The 21,579-nt window shown below is 50.3% G+C and overlaps 1 protein-coding gene across 2 annotated transcripts in view; it reads right to left on the reverse strand.

The window, feature by feature from the left end:
• Tead4 (TEA domain transcription factor 4) overlaps positions 1 to 21,579 on the reverse strand; it is a 79,071-nt gene that overhangs the window by 9,798 nt on the left and 47,694 nt on the right. Inside the window, exons 3-9 of one of the 2 annotated variants that reach the window (XM_041641106.1) lie at positions 18,433 to 18,497; positions 18,094 to 18,156; positions 14,244 to 14,372; positions 13,075 to 13,118; positions 12,566 to 12,621; positions 9,395 to 9,534; positions 8,460 to 8,633 (exon numbers count right to left, since the gene is read on the reverse strand). In XM_041641106.1, the coding sequence (XP_041497040.1) occupies positions 8,460 to 8,633; positions 9,395 to 9,534; positions 12,566 to 12,621; positions 13,075 to 13,118; positions 14,244 to 14,372; positions 18,094 to 18,156; positions 18,433 to 18,497 (671 nt within the window). The remainder of the gene's footprint in view (positions 1 to 8,459; positions 8,634 to 9,394; positions 9,535 to 12,565; positions 12,622 to 13,074; positions 13,119 to 14,243; positions 14,373 to 18,093; positions 18,157 to 18,432; positions 18,498 to 21,579) is intronic. The other variant, XM_041641115.1, reaches the window with a different exon arrangement.

Raw genomic sequence — 21,579 nt, forward strand, 5'->3', positions numbered from 1 at the left:
CGTGGGTCAGCCATGGTCCAAGGTCTTCCTCTGACAAATGAGGTGAACAAGGACCTGAGCCCAGATTTTCTACCACTTTCTCTGTCATATGACCTTCCTAGAGGGCCACTTCGTCAGCCTGGTCTGAAAACATTGTCGTGAGACCCAACTGTCTGGAAAGGTGGAGGCACTGGGGGATGAGGCCAGGGCATTATAAGGTGACAATACTCAGATGACGAACACAGTGGCCATTAACCACACAGACCCTCCCTACCCTCATGGTGTCTTTGAGCCGAGATCTTGTCATGTAGCCCAGGCTGACCTCCACCGTCATTCCTTCTGCTCCAGCCTCCTAAGCAGCAGGATCACTAGCATCCACCTAACTTGTGCATCCTTCCATGACACTCTGTAAAAATGTTTGTTTGTTTTGTGTGCGTGCGTGCACGTGCGTGAGGGTGGTGCACGCAGAGGTCAGAGGACAACTTGTATGAGTCAATATTGTGTTCCAGGAGTTGAGCTCAGGTCATCAGGTTAATGCCAAGCACCCTTCCTAACGGAGACATCTGCTGGCTTTTGTGATATCTTTGACATCAATTCACTTTTATTCCTTAACTTTACCCTAAGCAATGCAATCATGAAAACTATTTTTTTCTCCTCTTATATAAGCTAAGTGAACTAATAAATATCAGTGGACATAACACTTACAAGACCTCTCTCTGCACCACACTGGCAACACCCGATACCAGAGAGCTCCTCAGGCAGCCTCCTGTGTCTGCACCCCATGCCTGTGTGGCTTGCCCAGGCAAAGGTCCATGGGGTGCAAGAACCCTGTCCTTGGCAAACCTCACTAGGTGCCTGGCACACCTGGCCTTTCAGGAAAGATTGCATGTAGCAGCTCCACTTCTCAGCTCTGGGAGGTGCTGACAGAGGGGTCACATCCCTGGGTACATCAGGGTTACTCACTCCTGAGTTCCGGACCTCGCCCTGAGCCCTCCATCTCAAATACACCCCAGCTCTTCAGCCGTTATTTCCTACCCTAGGACCCCTTTAAAACACCCACGCATAGCCAGGCAGTGGTGGCCCACGCCACGGCTCCCAGCACCCAGGAGGCAGAGGCAGGCAGATCTGTGAGTTCAGAACAGTCAGGGCTACACAGAGTAACCCTGTCCCGAAAAACAAAACAAATAAACAAACAAACAAAACCCAAAGAAACATTCATCCAACCACAGCCCTGCATTTCTGGGGACTGTAGGACAGAAAGAAGCTAAGGAATATCTGTATATCTGTATGCTCTGATGAAAAAGCAAGATTATCGAGAAGGATGGGAATCCAACGTCATCCTAGAATCAGCCCTGGGCCCGTGATGCACAGATCTGGGAGAGGTGGCCAAGGCGACACAGAGGACCATCCCAGGGTATCTCAGCTAGACCTTGGGCTCCAGGTCAATCCGGCTCCACCAGCACCTTCCCAGGCAGCTGTAATCCAGGACAGCTGTCCCTCTCAGTGCACAGCCTTCTGAACACCCCACCCCTCACCCACCCTATTCATAGCTGGTTCATGGGGGTGGGCAGCTCGTGGGCTGGGCTTGGGACAGGTGTGAGGGATCAAGTGACTGACAAATGAGCAGCCTTGACTGTCGTGCGCTGGTATGTGTCTGGGAGGAATGTCGGGCCCAGAGGAGAACGGAGGACTGGATGGCAGAAAGGCCTAGGGAATTGTCCTGTTACCCAGCTCCACCCAGTGTGCAGGCTGGTGTCCCTTCCCCTGTCCAGGACAAGCAGCCTCTGTTAGTTTTCACGAGGTTCTGGGGGATGGGGTTTACATATTTCAGCCCTTACTCCAGTGGGAATTCTCTCAGAACTGGGCCTTAAGGGCTCCACCTCCTCCTCTGCTGCACCTTGCTGCCATCTGCACTGGGGACAAGCCCAGACACGCTGCAGGACCACCACCACAGCCCCTCGGTGTGAACAGAAACTCTCAGGGGATGGGGGAGGCAGCAGCTTGGACAGAGAAAAACAAAGTGGCCTCTGCTCTAGACAGGTTCTCATCAGCTCCCCAGCACCCGGGAGGCAGGCTGAGCAAACAAAGGAGGAGGAGGAAGGCTGGCTGTGAGACAGGCAACTTTCTTGCCTGGACAGGTTTCCTTCCTAAGAGTCCACAGCAGACAGTGGTAGGAGGAGGGAGCGGGACAGGGGACTGCCCATGACTGATGCACACTCTCACTATTAGCAAATGTCCCTCACTACATTTCTCTGCCATTGAGCCCCTGGCACATGAGGACAGACGAAGATGGCTGCTAAGCTGCCCTGGCCTCCCATGCCCCCTCTTCTGGGTTCGGCTCAGCCTCCCTACGGTGACTGTGCTCGGGTTGCAGTGAGAAGAGGAAGGGCAAGGTGGCACCTGAGCCCCCAGATTGGAGCCCACAAGAACAACTGCTAATCTTTAAGCTGGAAAAACAGAAGCACACAGAAGCCAAGACTCCCTCAGGATCCAGCTCTCCAGGGGAGTGCCTGCATCCCATCGGGACAGCTGGGCCCCAAAGTCAGCTGACCTGACACACTGTGAGGGCTCTCCTAATGTCCACTGTGCTCCTGGAAAGTCCACACGGCCCTGAGTCCAAGGCCCACTGTGGAGCTCCCCAGAGTCTGTGCTGTTCTAAGGCAATGACTACATGGGCTGTTTACACAGCCATGACCAAGCAAGTCTGCAGACCAGCCCAGTCCAACTCCCGGTGTCCCAGCTGTCCCCACACTTCCTTCTACCAGTTCCCTACCAGTGTTCCCTAAGGGAAGGCAAAGGAGTAAAGGGGCCCAGTAAGGAGGTCGAAGGAGACTCAAGTTTTACTTCCACCTGGAAGGAAGACTATCATATTTCCTGGGAGACTGGTCAAGATCTAGAAAAAGAGCCCAGGTACTCTCCTCTGGGAGTAAATAGCCAGAGCTAAGTCTGCCTTCTTCTCTGCTATCAACCGGCATTCCTCAGAGCCTTTAGAGAAATCCAGAACCTTTCCCCTGGCCGGGGGTGAGCAGCATATCTGTGCCTGGGGGCATTCTGTTATCAGGTCGGATGGCCTGACTCTGGAGCCACACAGTTTGGGACTATAGTCTGGTTAAGTTTGGTGAAACTGTTTATCCTGACCATGCCTCAACTTCTCCTCTGAAGACAGGTTATCAACTTTATTCACCACTGAAGGCTTGGTAAGATTCACAAATGAGAACCCATGTGACCGGTTGACATGAGTGACCTATGACCTTTCAGTCTTCCCAGAATATACCAAGCATGACCATAGGAATGATGGAGGCCCACCCAAAAGGCAGGCCTCAGACCCAAGCCCTTGTCTGCAACACGAATTTCCCCAGTTTGTGAAATGGAGATTCTAAGATAAACCCTGCCTGAAATGTGTCTCGTAAAATAAAAACCATTGCCTCCAACTGCGCTAGGGTGTGGCTCAGCCACACAAGGCTTACCCGGCATGTGTAGTACAGGGATCGCCTTGCACATGCAGGGCCCTGGGCTCCCTATACCCAGAACTTAAAAAAATAAATAATAAAAGGGAACTACCAGTCAGTGAGGAAGGCACTGGATGTCTAGTCCTCCGAGGCAGTACGCTGTTAAACACACCGTACCACTGCCAGCTGAGCCTCCCTTCTGACTCCAGTCACATCCCAAGGGGAGCTGGGCCGCTGCTGAGAGAGTCACTAGTCACCTCACTCTGGAGGGGAACCCAGGATCCCCCTAAACATGTCAGAAATTAGAGGCTGCCCGTATACCACAGCGATGCTGACTGAAGCCCACAGCAAAGCCGCTGAGCTCGCACTTCCCTGGTTCATCCGGGCAAGGTGCAGCCACACCAATAAATACACACCGGACGGCACTTTCGAAAGGACCCCACAGCAAGCAAAGAGTTCTTTCCTAATGCTTGCTATGTGGAGAGGATGGCTGGAATTCCAGTGGCCATAACCTTGAGGACAGATGCCGTCCACTGAGGGTGACGAGGAGAGAGGACTCAGTCTACGGGGATATTACAGAGCAGTCAAGACCATCCCTGGAGGCTCTACCCCAGGCTTCCTCTATACGAATGAAAAACTTGACTTATGCACTGATGCTTTGGGTTTTGGATAATTTGCCCTTAGATATAACACTGAACTAATCCAGAAACTAGAAGATAAAATAAGGAAGTCTCTAGAAAAAGAGACCAAACAAATAAACTGGAAAATATAAAAATGACACTGGAGGGGCTTGCCTTGAGAGCCCCAATTCAGAACCCACACAGAAAAAGCCAGGCTCCAGGCTTCATTATCATCCCAGCTCTAGGGAGGGAGAGGCAGGTGGATCCCTGGGGCTCTTCAGCCTAATCAGTGATCTCCAGGCCAACAAGAGACACGCAACACACAAATACACTGATGACTCACACCAGCAATGGATGACTCAGGCTCCTGGGAGGACCACTACAAGTTGGAGGACAGCCTGAGTTATATAATGATTTCCGGGATAGCCTAGGCTATACAGTGAGATTCAGTTTCAACTCCCCTGCCCCACCCCCACCCCCAAAAAGCAAAAAGCACAGAGTCAGGGAGTAGGGTAGTATTGGGGACTCAGGAAAATAAGAGTGAAAGACATGGTCAAAGGAATAACAGACGGAAATGTTCACAAATAGGAAGATTCTAATCTGATGGTTATGTCTACCAATTACAAAGCTGAAGAAGAGAAGTAAGACAATATTACCCAGAGATCATCAAGGTGAAATGAAAGAACACAGAAATCGAGGAACTATGAAAACCAGAGAATAAAAAAAGCAGGTCATATAATTCATAAAGCAGAATGGCTCAGAAACACACACCGGAAGACAGGGGTGCAATGTATTTACAGATGACTGCTGTACTTACTTCAGGTGTAGCGGTGGACACTTGGAACCCCAGAACTCAGGAAGTTGAGATAGAAAGACCCTGAGGTCTAGATCAGTCTGAGCTATACACCAAGACCCTGTCTCCATGAATGTGTGTGTTTGGCCATAAAGTACTCCTCTAACATGCAAAACTCATGCATTCAATACCTAGCACCAAGCAAAAAACAGAGAAAATAGTCTTTGATCTACATAAGCGCCTCTCCCCCTATCCCCCCCATACACACTTCAAACAGTTAGAGGCATTTATAGCCTATGCTGGCCAGTTTTGTGTCCACTTACCGCGAGCTAGAGTCATTTGGTAAGAGAGAACCTCAGCTGAGAAAATTCCGTAAGACTGGACTGTAGCCAAACCTGTAGTGCATTGTTGACTGATGTGGAGGGCCCAGCCCACTGCAGGGAACACCATCCCTCGACTTGAGGCCTAAATGCCATAGGAAGGCAGGCTGGGCGAACAGTACAGCACTCCTCCAAGGCCTCTGCAACAGTTGCTGAGTTCCTGACCTAGGCTTCCCCAGATGAAGGACTACAAGCCCTAAGAAGAAATAAACTCCTTCTTTCCCAAATTGCTTTTGGCCATGGTGATTATAAAAGTAACAGAAACCTGAAGACATAGGCCTTGTGGTTATTTTTCTTGGATCTTTCTTTAGCATGTGTTCCAAACAAATGAGTCCGGTACGCCAATAAGGGATCCCAGCTCAGGCTGACAACTACTGTAATTACCGTTTCACTCAGAAGCAGGGAATTGAGGCTCCCAGGAAAAAGATCTCCAAGAGGAAGAAGGGACTAATAAGATAACTGTTGTTTGTATCTAAACAAATAAAACTTGTCTAAAGATCAGAGTGCAGAGCTAAGACAAACAGGGCAGGGACTGATGGCACACGCCTTTAATCCCAGGACTCTGTGAATTCAAGGCCACCCTGGGCTACACAAGAATGAATCTGTCTAAAAGAGAAACAGAGCTCACACAAAGGGAGGCAGGAAGGGATATGGCTGGGCAGAGAGAGGAACAGGAGGAGACAGGGGCTCAGTGCACTCTGGAGATGCAGTCTGAAGCAGTCAGTCAGAGGATGCGGTCTGAGGACAGGCTCACCCCTTTGGTCTGAGCAATGGTAGAGGTAAAAGGTCTCTCTAGGGGCTGGCTGCTCTGCTTCTCTGATCTTTCAGCTTTCACCCCCGATATCTGACTCCGGGTTTTTATTGAGAACAAGTAGAATTCATGCTACAGATAACAGCTAGAAGTATTCGAAAAGACCATTTCCTCCGTGTTTCATGTGGTGTCTTATGGAGCAATATGTAAAATTTAAGAATAACGTCATCTAAAAATATTCAATTTATATACAGAAATCCACTTACAGGGAAAAGAAAAGGTACATAATAAAGGAAATGTAGTCATAATACAATCTTTGTCTCGTTGGTGACCAATCTACATTGTCAAACAAAATTCAAACACTACATGGCTGACTCATTCCATGTGGGTAGACTGAGGTGAAGGGAAAGCGATATAACATGGATGGTTTTTATTTTAGAATGCATTAGTTATGACAATTAAGATACAGCAACCTAAATGTTTACTAACACAGGATATAAAATCTAAAAGAAGCCTAGGAGCTGGAGAGAGGGCTCAGCAGTTAAAAACACTGGCGGCTCTTCCAGAGGTCCTGAGTTCAATTCCCCACAACAACATGGTGGCTCATGACCATCTATAATAGAATCCAGTGCCCTCTTTCTGGCATGCAGGTGTATATGCAGATAGAGCGCTCATATATGCAATATACCTGGAAAAATAAGTAAATAATCTTAAAAAAAACTAAAAGAAAGTTACAATTTACCAGTCTGGGACTCAGGAAGACATTAACACAAGAATCGGATATTTTTCATTATTAAAGACTCTTGGAGTCTGGAGAGATGGCTCAGAGGTTAAGAACACTGACTGCTCTTTCAGAAGACCCTGGTTTAACTCCCAGCACCCACGTGGCAGCTCACAACTGTCTGTCATTTCAGTTTCAGTGAATCTGATACCTGACATACATGTAGGCAAAACACTAATGAACACAAAACTATAAAAATAAAAAGGAATCATTAAAATTAATAACATCACTATGAACACACTTATTTAAAGTCAACGGATCTTCTGCAGAGAGCCAGGAACTCAGGAAGGGAGAGCAGGGCTGGGTAGGCATTCCTAGGTAGGGCCTGTAAGCCAGCTGGAATACTGTGTACACGTTTACTGTCAACATTCTCTTTCCAGAACAAGAAGCTTCCAGATTACCAAGAGGCTTGGGAGCAAAATAGGCTGAGACAATCTTGGTGAAGATAGAAAGAGAGGCACTGTGGGACTGGGGTGCGGCTCGATGGTAGAACATTCATCAGCCAAAGCTGAGGTCTTAGCCGGGAGATGGTGGCTCACACCTTTAATCCCAGCATTCGGGAGGCAGAGGCAAGCGATCTCTGTGAGTTCGAGACCAGCCTGGTCTACAGAGCTAGTTCCAGGACAGGCTCCAAAGCCACAGAGAAACCCTGTCTCGAAAAACAAAACAAAACAAAGCTGAGGTCCTAGGGCTCCAACCCCAGTACTACGAAATCAAAAAACAATCAGCTAAGTGGAGGGTACTCCAGCATTGCTAACTAAATAAATGAAAGAAAAACACGCAGGTGGTCCTCTGGGGTTAGCGGAAGCCAGAGGGAGCAGGAAGACTTCAGCCTTGGCTTCCCAGGCCTGGAAGAAGATATAGAAAAAGTACCATGTCTGAAGTCCAGTCAGATGCATGAAGAACGTTCCACCCTTATCATCCATCGGCCTGGTCTCCCCTATGTCCCTTCTGGGTGTCCTAGGCCCTGGAAAGAAGCTGTGAGGGAAGCCCTGTACCTCCTAATCTCAGAGGATAGCGCCTTATGAATTGGCTCTAGGCACCCAACATTCACTGAGGACGGCGGCAGAGGTCAAGTCTGTAGACAGGACCCTTGGAGACAGACATGGGTGTTTCCTTTTGGGTGGCCTGGGCTATGGCAGCTGCCATCCTTAGTTACACTCCTCTTTTCAAACCTCTGCAGAGCCCAAGCAAATTCACAGCTGGAAAATCAGATGGGGGCCAGCGTCAGACCCAGAACCAACAGCTCCATGTGGACTCTCCTCCCATCCCTCAGGTTTCCCCCCAACACGACCACCTCCTTAAGACCCCAGTTCCTGATCAGGACGCTGCCACAGTCACCATCAGACAAAAAGCCTCTTGGGTTAGGTGGGATTCAGGAAGGTTCTACCACAGTATGCTGCAGGCCATGCTGTAGGCCATGCTGTGTATCGCCAGCACAGAGAGAAAGGGAAAGAAGACAGGAGAGTAGACAGAGGGAGGAATAAACGAAACACAGGTCTCCCATCAATCATCCCCCGCTGCTCTATGGCTCTATGCTCTCACTGCTACGTTCTGGCACTCGGCTCCCACCAGCAGTGGTCTCTGGTGTGTGTTCCCTGCCACCCCGTGTCCTCACCTCCTCCACAGCGTGATGTCCTCCTTTCCTTCCAGCTTCTCCACCATCTCAGTGCGCTGAGGGAAGGAAGAAGAGGCCCAGGACTTACCCAGAACTTCACAAGGAAGAAGGCGTTCGAGGGCCCCCGTTCAAATAGCTCCTTGAGGCCCCCCTTCTTCTCTGGGAATTTGTCATAGATCTGGCGGATGTCCACGGCTTCGAGGTAGGGGTCACTGTAGCTTGGGCTCGACTGGCTGATGTGCACAAACAGGTGCTTGCTGTACTGTAGGCAGAAGAACAATCGGCCTGAGCGTGATGCCAAGTGTAGGGTAGAGAGACAGCTGGACCACCTGCCTCACTTAGGACCTGGGGCAAATCGCTTTGCCTCTCTCTAGGCCTCAGTTTCCTCAGTGGAAAAAGGGAGACAAGATGGGTCAGGGGCAACCTGCTGCACTAGGCTTGCTTCCCAGAGGATGTGGATTACACACCACAGACTCCTCAGCTTCCTGAGCACCCCTCAGAGCCAAGGCACCGAGGGCTGGGGGAGGGGCAGGTTGGGGGGGAAAGGACACTAGACTAAGAGGAGAGATAAGAGACAGGGGAGAGGCCTGAGAGAGCTGAGAGGGAGAAAGGAAGTCAAGAAGGGTTGAGGTGGGAGACCTGCAGAGAGCAAAGAAAAGAACAGATCAAAGGAGGAGGAGGCAGGCGGGCAAGGGGAGAAGAAAGAACAAGGAATCTATTAAACCCTGATGGGAGAAGGGGAAGAAAGGAAAGAAAGCAAGAGAGGATAAGGTGTGGAGAGGCATGGTAGAAGGTTAGACCTCTGAGCCTGACGAGCTACTATGGAGGCAGGATTTCCAGGGGTGGGAACCCATTTATTTGGAACAGCAAGCTTCCCAAGATTTGAGGCCTACTTTGAGGACAGGGCCTGTGGGATTGGGACCTATTCTGGTCCTTCAAGATAAGGGACCTACAGCAGTGGCAGAGCCTCTGAGATTGGGATGGTCTCTCTTGGAATAAGACAGTTGGACATGGGAGACATACTGTGTCAGGATCTTGCTGGCGCTCCAGGAAAGCAGAGAACTCCAACATCCAGAGCTTGGAACTGGCCACACTGCGGCCTTGCCATGGGGAAGCTGGCAGTGCTGAGGGCGACGGGGTGGGTCCTGCAGGAGACTCAAAGCCTGTGTGAAGGGAGAGAGACATGTGGAACCTGCCCCTACTTGTCCTCCTTGCGGATGTCCTCAGTGAGGACTGGAGAAAACCAGTGAAGTGTGCCCGGCGGCAGGACAGAGCCTGTGAATGATCTGGCTCAGTGATCCCAGGCTTCTGCACAGGCCCTTGCTTGGGGCAGATGGATTCTGCACAGCCCAGGTTGCTTGGAAAGCTGCCAGAGCAGGCACTGCAGGACTATCGCCCTGGGGCAATTTCTAGTCCAGGCAGGAAGAGAGCCAGCTGAACCAACCAGCACAATAATCGAGGCTCAGGGAGCAGGAAGCTTCCTGGAGGGCCCACGGTTGCCTTAAACCCATAGTACACCACCTATGAATAGGGTTCTAACACAGGCCTAGACCAGCACAGATAAGAGCGTGCCCCTGGCACCAGAGAAGACTTCTTGGTACCCCTGAGGCTAACCAAGGTGAGGCTAAAGGAAAACTAAAGTTTAAGTGACAAGTTCTTAGTGAAGATGGGGAACGGGTACCCCAAATTGGGAAGCATCAAAGGTAAGTGGGGGATGGGGGTGGGGGCAGGGGACAAGGGGGCTGGGAACCAGCTGAGGGAATCTGGAAAGCCTCAACTTCACTGATGAGCAGGTATGAACTGGTGGTTGGAAATGAGGCTCTGTAGTCAGCCTGCGAGGCAAACTAACAGGGTGGATTCTATTCCTGAATTAAGGCAAGTCAGTGGTTGAATTAAATGGGACTGGGAAGCTGTCAGCTTTGCAATCTTTTTTTTTTTTTTTTCCTGGTACTACTGGAGATGGAACCCTGCCTGGAGCAAGGAATGTGAATGAAAATTCCTGAAAAGAAGCTGTGTCTGGCTATGAACAGAAACTTCTGGGTCTGCAGAGACTGATGGACCGATTGGAATTTCAGTACTGTGGAGACCGGAAATGTATAGGTTCAGAGGCTAATTACTTTATCTTGGCTAGAGTGAGCCTTCTGGGACAGCCATGCCTTGACTCGCTCTGTAGCTGAACTAACACCTCGGATAATAAACAGAAACCTCTTAGAAGCTATTAGCTCAGCAGAACACGAGCATCTGCCAATCCAAGAGCTAGGAATGTCATCACACAGCATCCTGGACCTATAGAAGAGCTCTCCCATCTCGCTGTGCCTGCTCTGGTGCACCCACCAGCTTATTTTAATGTTGCCTTGATTTAAGACTCTTTTTGTTCAGTAAAACTATGAAAACCCTGTGAAATCATTTCTACAGAAAAACACAGAATTTGAGGTAACCTAAATCTGTGTTCCCAGGCCAGTGTCACTCACAATGCTCAAGAATAAACTAACACACACACACACACACACACACACACACACACAAAATCTCTCTCTCTCTCTTTCTCTATTTCTCTCTGTCTCTCTCTCTCCCATTTATTTATGGATTTTCGAGACAGGGTTTCTCTGCAGCTTTGGAGCCTGTCCTGGAACTAGCTCTTGTAGACCAGGCTGGTCTCGGACTCACAGAGATCCGCCTGCCTCTGCCTCCCGAGTGCTGGGATTAAAGGCGTGCGCCACCACCGCCTGGCTCAGAATAAACTAACTCTTATTCCATTTAAGATGAGAACTGTGGTTTTGATGATGACAGTACTCTAAGCAGGCTCTTTACCACTGAGTTTGACAGCTTTTTATTCCTTCTTCATTGTGGAAGAAGGGTAGGACAGAGGGGGCCACATTAGAGGCAAGGTCTTCATGAATCATGTTTTCTGGAAACCTGGTGGACACTAGTACCCTGAGCAGAAGCAGTGAACTCAGGCAACAAGAAAAGAAAGAACGGTCCAGAAGAGCGGCCAGCCGTGCTGAACACACCAGCTCATGCTTAGTGCAGCCGCCAAATCTTTCTTCCCTTCCTTACTGCAGCCCCAGTGCACCTGGGAACTACTGTATACACAGAGAAGGAAACTCACAAGGATATGCAGATACCAGCTGCAGGGACACAGACATAGCAGTGAAGAACATCCCTGCTGGACAGAGGTCTGCTGAGCTCTGGGTGGACAAACAGAGGGCACCTAACCTGGGAGGGCCAGGTAGGAGGAACCATGGCCCAAGAGGAGCAATCTAGCTACTATCCAGAGGCAGAGTAGGGAGCACAGCGGACAGGACCAGGGAACACAGGAGCTGAGTCTCAGGAGCCCTGCAGATCTGCTGCAGGGCTCAGATCGCATCATGAGGGCACCACGAGGCCAGGGAGCATTTCAAGCCTGGAAATAACATGGTGAGGGAGATGCTTTGAGAATCTCAGGGAGCCAGGTAAGAAGCAACTGCGGTATTTCAGGCAACAACTAGGAGAATCTGAGTACAGACTGAATCAACATGGACAGAGGGACAAGAAGAGAAAAGAAGACAGGACATGAGGACTGGACCCAACTCAGTGATGCTCCCAATGGGGTGAAGAAAGCAGTGAGCAGACACCAGGTGTGGCAGGAGAGCCTGAGACCCCACAACCAGAACGTCACAGCTGGTCACTCTCCACGCAAGGTTGAAAGTTTGACCTGGGCTGCAGTGTGGAAGGGTCTGAGGCTCCCTTGCTGAGGGAGCCTCTTGAGAGATTGTCAGAATTGGTCCACTGAGGCCTGAGGGAGGGCCCAGACCAGCAAGCTGCTTCTGTCACACTGCCCAACAGCACTTTCCAGCCATCAGGGTCTCCTGTGCTAGGGAGGGATCAGACTTGCAGTGTCCCTCGGCTCCCAGCTAAGAGGCAGTAGGCAGCTCTCCAAGGGGGAAGCCTGAAGAGCCAGCATATACATCCTATAAGAGTGGCCTGGGGACATAGGCACTCCCTTCCAGTTTTGTGTCCCAGCCAGCCCTGGGCACAACTGGCAAGAAGGCACCTGGCATTGCCCCAGAATGCCATGGCACCTGTGAAGCAGAGCTGCAGCATGCTGACTAGAGGAAAGAAATAGAGAAACATGATATCACGACATCTCACAGGACCCAGGTGCTCAGAGCCACTGAGCGGGACACATAAGCAGATCATTTACCAGCTACCTACCTGGCAGAGGCAGCGGAGGCTGGACAGTATAAGCGTTTTGAGAGAAAGGTTTCACACTGTGGGAGAAAGGAGAGAGAAGGCATCAGCCACTGGGAAGAGCTGCAGGGTAGGTTTGGCCACTGGTGGCCCCAGCAGGCATTGGCTTCCAGCCTCCTCCCTGCCAATTCCCTCAGGTTTTGGTTTTGAGTCATGGAAGCAACATGTCTGTTGGGGCAATCCACCTCACATCCTCTCCCAGGCCAAGCAGATGTCTCTTTGGGTATCAGCTTTAGAGCCCTTCCTTTACCCTGTCCAGATGAACACTTCAATAAAAGGCATTGCAGAGTATGGACATTGCAGACTAAGCAAGTGACATCTGGGAGCAAAACCTTATTCCTAAAGTCAAGGCCGATCTGGCAGTGTAGCCGGCCTCCCGCTGTTCCACCTCCCAAAGCCAGGCTCCGTTTCCTAAAATTCTAGGTTCGAATTCAGTTCCGGGAGTGAGGGGTAGGAAATCAAACCATACTCACTCGTGGGATGTTCCAGGTTGGCCTGGCAAAGCTCCTTGCCAAAACTGTGGAGGCAAAAGGTATAGTCTCAGCTTGGCTGTGCTGTGCACAGAAGCCCACGAGGATTGTGAGAAGAGCCTGTAAGGGAGAGAGACCGTGCAGGCCTCTGGGTGTAAAAGGAGGAAGGAAGGAAGCCAATGCCTCTGTTTAACTGGCTGACGCTACAGGCAGCAGCTACAACAAGGTGTGTTTCCCTGTGCTCCGGGAGAAAGCCAAGTTTTGATGGTAAATGGCCCCAGCCACACCAAGGAGTGTTCCCCTGTGATCCCCAGAGAAAGCCAGGCTTTGTGTTCCCCTGTGCTCCCTGGGGAAAGCCAAGCTTGCTGACCCAGTACTTTCTCCCTCCCATCGAGACTCACAGGATTCTTCAACAGGTAAGGTTCTGAGGTCCTAAAGTCAAGAAATCTACCCAGGGGCTTAGTGGTAGAGCGTGTGCTTAGCTTGCATAAGGTACATGGCTCCCACCTTGAATACCAAAAATGATACAATCCAAGTGTCTACACTATCATTTTACGTCCAACCTAACTAACATCCCAACTAGTGCCCTCTGACTCCCTATGAAATAGGACGGCGGAAAGGGCTGTGGAATTCAAGACATGTCCCTTCCCCACCAGCGAGGACAGTGCAAGTCGGGCATCTTAAAGAGGTTATATGACAAACTTCGGAAGGAGGACCGTTTCTGGAACATTCCAAAAGTGTGGCCATGCGGACAGGGTTGAGACTGTTCGTCAGGCTGACAAAATCAAAATCTGAGCACAGGTTTGTCCCTAGACAGCAGCTCTCTACACAGAAGGTGGGCTTTGCTGGGATGCTGAGCAGGAGGAGCAGGGTCAAGGGTGAATGGTGGCTATTTGAGGACCGAATAGTCTAGTCAAAGCCTCAGGATTCGGCTCCAGTCGCTGGACTTCTGGCCACCTGGCCAGCTAATGAGAGCAGCCTCTTGCATCTCTTTAAAGTCTGCTGTATTGTTATGGACCTCAAACAGTGGTTCCAGCAACAGCCCTGGTTTAGAATGAGCTCTGGGAGGGCCCAGAAGAGAGGGACTGAGACTGGCCACTGTGCCCAGCTCTGAAGAAGAGACAGTGTGAGGAGAGCTTTGATGGCCTCTTGCTCTGGGTTGCCCCACTTACCCCTGAGATTGCTGGGTAGCCAGGGCCCCGGGCAAGAGCCATTTTATTGTGGAAGGCTGTGGCGGAGACGATCTGTGCGGACGACATGGCAGCCATGCTCTGCAGGGCCTTGTTCTTAGCTGCCTGGTCCTGGGAAGACATGGGAAGGGAGGACCTTAGCAGGGCCGCCAGGCAGGCTCAAGGGAGAGTGATCTGGCCTTGGGGTCAGAAAAGCTGTCCAGTGCAGGTAGCCAGAGCTGGGGACCAGATTTGAGTTTGTGATGTACTAACGTGCTGGTGACTGAGCAGGGGGCTCAGCTTCTCTCTTAAGTTTCCTCATCTGTTGTGGAAGCCTAAAACTGACTAGAAACTATGCCAGACTGACTGTCTGGCTGCCCTCTCTCCCTCCCTCCCTTTCTCCCTCCCTCTCTCTCCTGCCTTTTTTTAGGGCTGGGGATGGAACCCCAAGCTTCAAGCATGTGCTCTACCATTGAACCCACAGCCCAGTTACAATCGTTATAAAATGAAGACTAGTGAGTCAGTATTTCACAGTAAACGAGAATGTGGTAGAACCAAGTCAGCCTTGGGTAAGACAAAAATTAAGACTGGCAGCTACCTCGGTAGCTTAAAAGTCTACAGGGCAATCTCCCTAAGTCCACACAGCAACTCTGAGGCAGGATGCAGTGTGGTCCTGAGGCTTGAGAGGTGTGTCTAACCAGAAGCCACTCAGGAGCAGTCTGGAAATAGGTGTGGTCTGAGACATCGCACAGGGGATCCTGAGAAATGCTAGTGCACTTTGACCCCTAGGAGGGCAGAGGCTCAGGAGGATCCCTCTTAGAAGGTGAAGATCTGGGGCTCAGAGAATTTGGCCTTAAGGCAGTGGTCCATGCTGTGGCTCAGAAGTGTTCCCCTAAGCTCACAGGTTGATGGCTATTTGGAGATGAAACCTGTGGAAGGTAAGTAAGTCACAAGCATGAGCCCCCATGATGGTGTTCGTGGTCTACAAGAAAAGGAAGACTGACTTGTGCTAGCTTCTTCTCTGGGTGGTGGTACCCTTCCCCATGTTTTAATTCCCCAAGAAGGCCCTCACAGATACTGGATAGATGCTACAGCCGTGTCTTCAGACTGTGGGCTGCAGAAGCATTTATTATTTTTTCTATTAATTCATTATTTGTTTCATGTGTGTAAGTGTTTTGCCTGCATGTATGATGTATGTATTGCAGTATGCACATGCCTGGTGCCTACAGAAGCAAGAAGAGTTACAGATGGTTATGAGCTACTTACTATGGTAATCACAGCAATTAACCACTGGTCCATCTCTCCAGTCCCATCAGCATCTATTCGTTAAACTTCTCTCTTTTATTTTTCTTTCTGTACAGAGTCTGGGCCTAGGACCTTTGCACATGCTAGGCACCCACTCTACCACAGCAGTAGCTCTCTTCACAGCCCCTAGCTCTTGTCTTCAGGGTACTGAGGCTTGAACTCGGGACCTTACACACACTACAGAACCCTACCCCTGAACTATAGCACCAACCTCTTTTTGTTTAAAATTTTGAGATAGGGTCTCACTGGAATGCTCAGGCTGGCCTTGATCTTGGATCCTCCCAAGTAACTGAGATTGTACACAGGTGCCATCGTGCCCAGCTCCCCTCTTTTTAAAGACAGAGGTTGCCATATAGGCTGTTCTCAGACACATGGGATGAGTGATCTTCCTGCCTCAGCCTCCAGATGAGACCACAGGCACATACAATCATGACTAGTTTTTTTTTTTTATAAATAACTACTCAGTCTGAGGAATTTTTCCATCATCACAGTAAAAATGACTAAGACACAGCAGGCTGGTACAGAGAGGGTCATGCCAGCCAAACGGGCAGTGTGAAAGCGTTAGGATGTGCCAACAGCCAGTACTCAACAATGCAGGACATGGAAGCCATATTATGGTCCCCATCAGCAGGGAGTGGGTGAAACTTGTCACTGGCACCCTCACCCCCTGTCCTTCTGCGGTTAAACAAGGGCCTTGTTCTCAAAGGCCAACTCTGAAGTCATGTACTTTCAGGAGGAAAAGACATTCCAGGCCAGCCCTCTCAGGCAGACCACATCCTCACGGCTGCTGAGATTAACAACCGCATCCAGAGAGCTCCATCCGTTCCATGCCAACAACATGTGTCCCTTCCTGTATCCTTAATCTAAACAAATGACAGGGCTCAGGAAACCACATCCTCAATATGTGAGCCGGGAGAAAGGGGAAAGGACATTGTAAGGATGACATCAAATGGCCAGACAGCAGGGTCAGGAGTTGGGTGTTTTCCAGTTGAAGGGGACCTTACCACAACACCCTGTCATTTTGTAGATGAGAATACAGAACGGGGCTCACGAAGGGTGCAGGACATGACCATGAAACAGAGATGGGGTACAACAAGCCCAAAGATTTCTGCCCACCCTACCATCCATCCCAGAAGCCTCAAAAGCAGGACAGAGTCCTCAGACCAGCTTCTGAGATGGAAATACATGACTTTAAGAACTTTAAGAAGTTCGTGGCTTCTCTTGATGCCTGACTGGAGGCTCACTTGTCCTCAAGTCTCAAGTTACAAACAGACATGTGATTCCATGAAGCAAATATGGACGGTAGAGACATCCCAAGGAATAGAACAGTTCCCTAGACATAACATGGCTATTCGGTCCTTGCTGTCACCTCTGGGATCTCAGTGAGTCAGAGGCAGACCAGAGAGGGGACATGAAAAGTCAGTGGGTCTTTAGGGTTGGGGGTGTTCCGGGGGGAACCACAGCTGCAGGCAGGCCAGCTGTCCTGGGAACAAAGGATGGGGTGCTGAGCCACAGCTTCAGGGTGTGGAGGGCAGCTGGGCTGAGGGCAGGAAGAACAGTGGGTGTGGCTTCTTAGGAGGCAAAGGTCTGTGGTTCTACCTCTGGGCCACACCATGTAAGAGGTAATAGACAGGTCTGATGGTGGTGGTACACACCTTTAATCCCAGCACTCAAGAGGCAGAGGCAGGTGGATGTCTGAGTCTGAGGCTAGCATGGGCTACAGAGTGAGTTCTAGGACAGCCAGGGCTACACAGAGAAACCCTGTCTTAAAACCACCACTACCACCCACCTCCAAAAGAAGAGGTGATGTACAGGACAGTGTGAGGTGATCCAGCCCTGTAGCTTTTAAACTGGGCTCTAAGGCAGTACAGAGTTCTTCCTTAGGTATGAGAGACTGCTCAGGAGTTGAGGTGCTAACTGGGGGAGTTATGGCCTACTCTTTGCCAAACTGGCTACAACCAGAATGACCCACTGGAAGGCATATTGAACTGAGATTTTGTTTGAGAAAATTAAAACGAAGTGTCTCATTGCTTCAACAACAATGTATTTGCTGGTCTAATCCAAGCGTTAGGCCTTCCTCCCAAGTGGCCAGGCAGGCCAAGTGATTAAGAACTAACTCCCTGATGGAGCATTCACTCCCTCCTAGTGCTCCCCAGAAGGCCCTGGGCCCAGAGTCCAGAGGACTGTCTTCCTAAGAGGACCCACATGCAACTGACCTTACACTGAAGGGGGTCTGGGGAGGGGATGGAAGTATCATCTCAGAGAACACAGAGGGAGCAGAGATGCTAAGTGTGGACCTTCTACACTCATTCCCAGGTCAGGCCCAGCAGGAGGCCACCACCTGTATATACATATACACAGATCTACAGAGAGGCCACAGGCTAGGCCTGACTGTCCTTAATGGCAAAAAGCACATAGGCTCAGCACAGCGGAAACCCCTGAGCCCACAGGGTTGACTTTCCCAACTGGAAAAAGAGTCCCAGCTTCTGGAAAGCCCCACTGCCCCCAAGTCCCAGGGTTCCCTCTCTACTGACACTGTTTTCCTTACCTTGAGTTTGGCCTGGATCTCCCGGGCTTTTCGGCGGGCAAGCACCTGGATGTGGCTGGAGACCTATTGTAGAAAGAGAGAATTCCTGTCCTTACCTCCAGGCTGCTTATGCTTCCCCAACCCTCAGTCCTTGTGGGGAGCTCACTCCTGCCTGGCCCAGTTCACTGTGAGCCCGGCAGTGCTGCCCAGGGGTGGCATAATGTGCTTCTCCCCCTATTACCCTGGAGAGGGAGTTTGACTCTCTAGAAAAGGGATGGACCCAGGAACCCAGATGAGAGGGTGCCACTTCTACCCCCATGGGCGTAGGTGTGGTGGGTGGGGTGATCTTTCCGGCCTCACCTGCTTCCTGGTGCGGGTCTTCCCTGTGCGGAGCTTGATGTAGCGTGCAATCAGCTCATTCCGACCTGCAGAGACACCCACAACCTCTCAGTTAGGAGCATTTGAGAGTGGGCTCCTCGCTCTGCCCACCTTGGGTGGGACTTGGAAAGAAGGCTCTGCAGTTCATTCTCTCCCGCCCTCTTTGAGCACAGGGACATCCCAGGAGTGAGAGGAGACATCAGTCTTACTGAACAAATGGGTGATTTGACAAGAATAGACTCAGGACACACGGGCCACTGCCACTCTGTCCAACCTCCTCATCCCACAGTGGCTGCTTAAACATTGTGGCCCCTCCCGGGCTTTCTGTGTGAGGAGTACCTGGCCCAGGAGACTATTAAGTTTATGCTGCCTCTGGGAATAAGGAGGACCTTAAAGATGGTTGGTGGGCTGTAACATGAATGGGGCCTACTTGTTGTTGGGGTTTTTATCCTGCCAAGTACCCCACAACTGTTTAGCCCCAAAGAAAATCACACATAGGTCTCCATAAATTATAAGCTGATTGGCCCATTAGCTCTAGCCTCTCACTGGCTAACTCACATCTTGATTAACCCATTTTTCTGATCTATGTTAGCCATGTGGCTCAGTACCTCTTTTCAGTGGGGCAGATCACATCCTGCTGCTTCGGTGGTCTGGGCAGGAGTGGGAGGAATCAACTTCCTCCTTCCCAGAATCTCCTGTTCTCATTACATCATTTCTATTTCCTGTCTGGTTTTCAAACCTACACTTCCTGCCTGGCCAATCAGCGTTTATTTGAAACATGAGCGACAGAATACAGACAATTTTCCAGCACCAGTGGGCAACCAGGGCCATGGGAGGTGTCGTACTGAGACTCTCAGAGCTGCCAGGGAGGAGTCCTGCCTCTTCATACAGAAAGAGCTCCCAGGAGAAGTAGTTTAGTGCTGAGGTTTGCGTAGCAGGTACAAGGACTTTGTTCCAATCTGGCCTCACAAAAACAAAAACAAACCCAGGCGACTTGGAAACCAAGCCTAGAGCATTGTGTATGCTGGGGAAGCCCTCTGCCACCTAAGCTACATCCTCAGCCTCGTTTTATAGTTGTTATTTTCCTTTATGTGTGTATTTGTTTGCTTTTTGGGGGAAAGGCATTGCTATCTAGCCCTGGCTGGATAGGAACTGTCCATCCTTGATTCTCCTGCCTCCGTCCTCTTATCAGAACTCAGCACCTAGGTTAGGGGACATATGTCCACATAATGGAGCAGTGTATGCTGGAAACAGTTGTGTTTGAGGATGAGGGTTGAGTTCAGGCCTGGGGAGCATGTGAACCTCAGTGGAACCGTGGCCACTGGGTAGGATAAAAGGAAAGAACAGAGAACATCAGATGGCTGGGTGGTGGTGGTGCACACCTTTAATCCCAGCACTTGGGAGGCTGAGGCAGGTGGACCTCTGTGAGTTCAAGGACAGCTTGGTCTATAGAGCTAGTTCCAGGACAGCCAGGGCTGTACAGAGAAACCCTGTCTGAAAAAAGGAGAAAGGGAGAAAGGGAGGGAGGAAGGGAGGAAGGGAAGAAGGGAGGGAGGAAGGGAGGAAGGGAGAGCATCGGATGAGGGAAAGGGAAAACTGAAGTAAAGAAACCTATTACCTTTTTGCTCTACATCTAAGCCAGAGGGCATAGCGGAGGCCTGCCCTGTCAGCTGAGGCTGGAGTGGCCATGTGAGGAAGCTGCTGCTGCAGGGGCAGGTGAGGCGAACAGGCTGCCTGCCACCTGGGCTGTAACTAGAGAACTTGGCCAAAGCCAGACTGGCCCCCAAGCTGACCTTTTCCCATGGCCAAGTCCAAATTAAGAGTCCACAACTGCCAGGAAGATGTGCTGGCCTGAGAACTCTGACTTGTCTGTGTCCAAGGAAGGAAGGAAGGAGTACAGAATCAGGCTCCCAGGCACTCTGAGCTAGTCTACACCTATAAATCTGAGTCCTGAAAGATGTCTCTTCTCAAAGCCTTGAGAGAAACAGATTCCAACGAACAGCCAGTTCTACTCTGTGTCTAACTCAAGGTGATTGTGTTGCAGCTATGAAACAAGAGGCCTAAGCCACCCACAGTTGGTTACAGAAAAAGAACCACAAACCTGTGGTTTAGGGAGCCAGGTTTGAACTTGCAACTCCACAAAGGGGCTGTGAGACCACAACAAGTCACTTCCCTCCATGGACCTCCGCCCAGTCGCCTTCTAGTCTAGCTCAGTCTAGTTTAAAGTCTTTCTTCTATATTTGACCACACAAATTTCTACTGCCTTAGGATGCTGAGCTTAATACCAGCTGAAAAAGGACTCTGACCAAGCATGGGGGCCATATCTATCATCCCAGCACTTAAGAGCCCAGTGTGGGAAGATTGTCTCAAGTTTGAGTCCAACCTGGGCTACAGAGAAGACCCAGCCTTTTATTTGTTTGTTTGTTTAAGGCAGGATAAGGGGCAGGAGGACAAGTCTACCGTAGCTCAGTCTCTTCCTCAGGAGGGAGAACACATTCTCAGCCTAAAGAAGTGACCAGAGTTCAGAGACGAAGGCCAGAGATAAGCTGGGGTGACAGAGAAGAGGTTCCTGAAAGCCACAGGCCAATCCAAGCCTGGAGACATGGAGGTGAGCCTCCGAGTTGGTGGTGGGACAGCAGAGTGACAGGGAAGGTAGGTGTTTTAGGCAGGGTAACTATGCTGCATTGGAACACCAGGACCAAAGCCACATGGAGAGAAAAGGGTTTATTTGACTTATACTTCCACATCACAACTTATCAAAGGAAGTCAGGACAGGAACTCAAACAGGGCAGGAAGCTGGAGGTAGGAGCTGATGTCGAAGCCATGGAGGAGTGCTGCTTACCGGCTTGTTCCTCATAATTTGCTTAGCCTGCTTTCTTGGTTTTTTATTTGTTTGGTTGGGTTTTTTTTTTTGTTTTGTTTTTTGTTTTTCAAGACAGGGTTTCTCTTAGCCTGCTTTCTTATAGAACCCAGGACCACCAGACTAGGGGTGGCACCGCCCATAATGGGCTGGGCCTCACATCAATCACTAATGAAGAAAATGTCTCCAGGCTTGCCTGTAGTTCATCTTAAGGAGACATTTTCTCCATTGAGAATCCTTCCTGACTGGTGACTAGCATGTGTCAAGTT

Source organism: Microtus oregoni, unplaced genomic scaffold (assembly GCF_018167655.1).
Source record: "Microtus oregoni isolate MIOR12 unplaced genomic scaffold, Mior012 000002F_ref0000024, whole genome shotgun sequence".
In the NCBI taxonomy this organism is placed as follows: domain Eukaryota; kingdom Metazoa; phylum Chordata; class Mammalia; order Rodentia; family Cricetidae; genus Microtus; species Microtus oregoni.